The sequence below is a fragment of the Fukomys damarensis genome, unplaced genomic scaffold (genome assembly GCF_012274545.1).
Source record: "Fukomys damarensis isolate Sample0158 unplaced genomic scaffold, DMR_v1.0_HiC HiC_scaffold_12, whole genome shotgun sequence".
NCBI classification, from domain to species: domain Eukaryota; kingdom Metazoa; phylum Chordata; class Mammalia; order Rodentia; family Bathyergidae; genus Fukomys; species Fukomys damarensis.
Window position 1 is genome coordinate 30,288,638 of NW_022900924.1, and position 559 is coordinate 30,289,196.

The following is a 559-nucleotide window of genomic DNA, read 5'->3' on the forward strand; positions in this document are numbered from 1 at the left end:
CTGGGAAATTATTTCTGTTTTGAATTTTTCTAGAGTCTCATCTTTTTTATTACTTCCTGTGCTATCAGTTCGGGGTGTCCAGGTGGTTGATTATCAGACTTGTCCACTTCATTTCCCCCAGAATTTGCCCTTGGTAAGCTGGAAGTCTGTGTTTGTGCTTGAGCCTTGTTTGAATGTCTTCAAATTTCTATTTTTGTTGTTGGTATTGTCTGTCATTTGATACCTGGGTTAATACCTCGATCTTCCTGTTATAACTTGTCTTTAGGTTTTGAATCTTTAATGACTCTGAAGCAATCTCTTTTTCATTATACCAGGTGGCACAACTGATTAGATCAATCACAACACCTTAACCCAAGTGATGCAATCAGCCACACAAAAGAATCAAGCACAGTTTAGAAAATGACAATTTGTGGTAGCTATTAATCTATCACCTTTTAACTGTGTGAATTAAAGTCAAGGCTAGAGCACAGGACAATGACCTTTATAACCCCCCTGTGCTTCTGTGGTGTCAATCCAGGTACCGGCTCAACCAGGCAGCCAGAGGTGTGCGGTGGTGGTG

The 559-nt window shown here is 40.4% G+C and overlaps 1 protein-coding gene across 1 annotated transcript in view; it reads left to right on the forward strand.

The window, feature by feature from the left end:
* Positions 1-389: 389 nt before the first annotated feature.
* The window catches only part of LOC117285711 (multiple epidermal growth factor-like domains protein 6), a 7,523-nt gene continuing 7,353 nt past the window's right edge, over positions 390-559 (forward strand). The window contains exon 1 of the mRNA XM_033762514.1: positions 390-517. Within this exon, the coding sequence (XP_033618405.1) occupies positions 475-517 (43 nt within the window). The 5' untranslated portion in view covers positions 390-474. The remainder of the gene's footprint in view (positions 518-559) is intronic.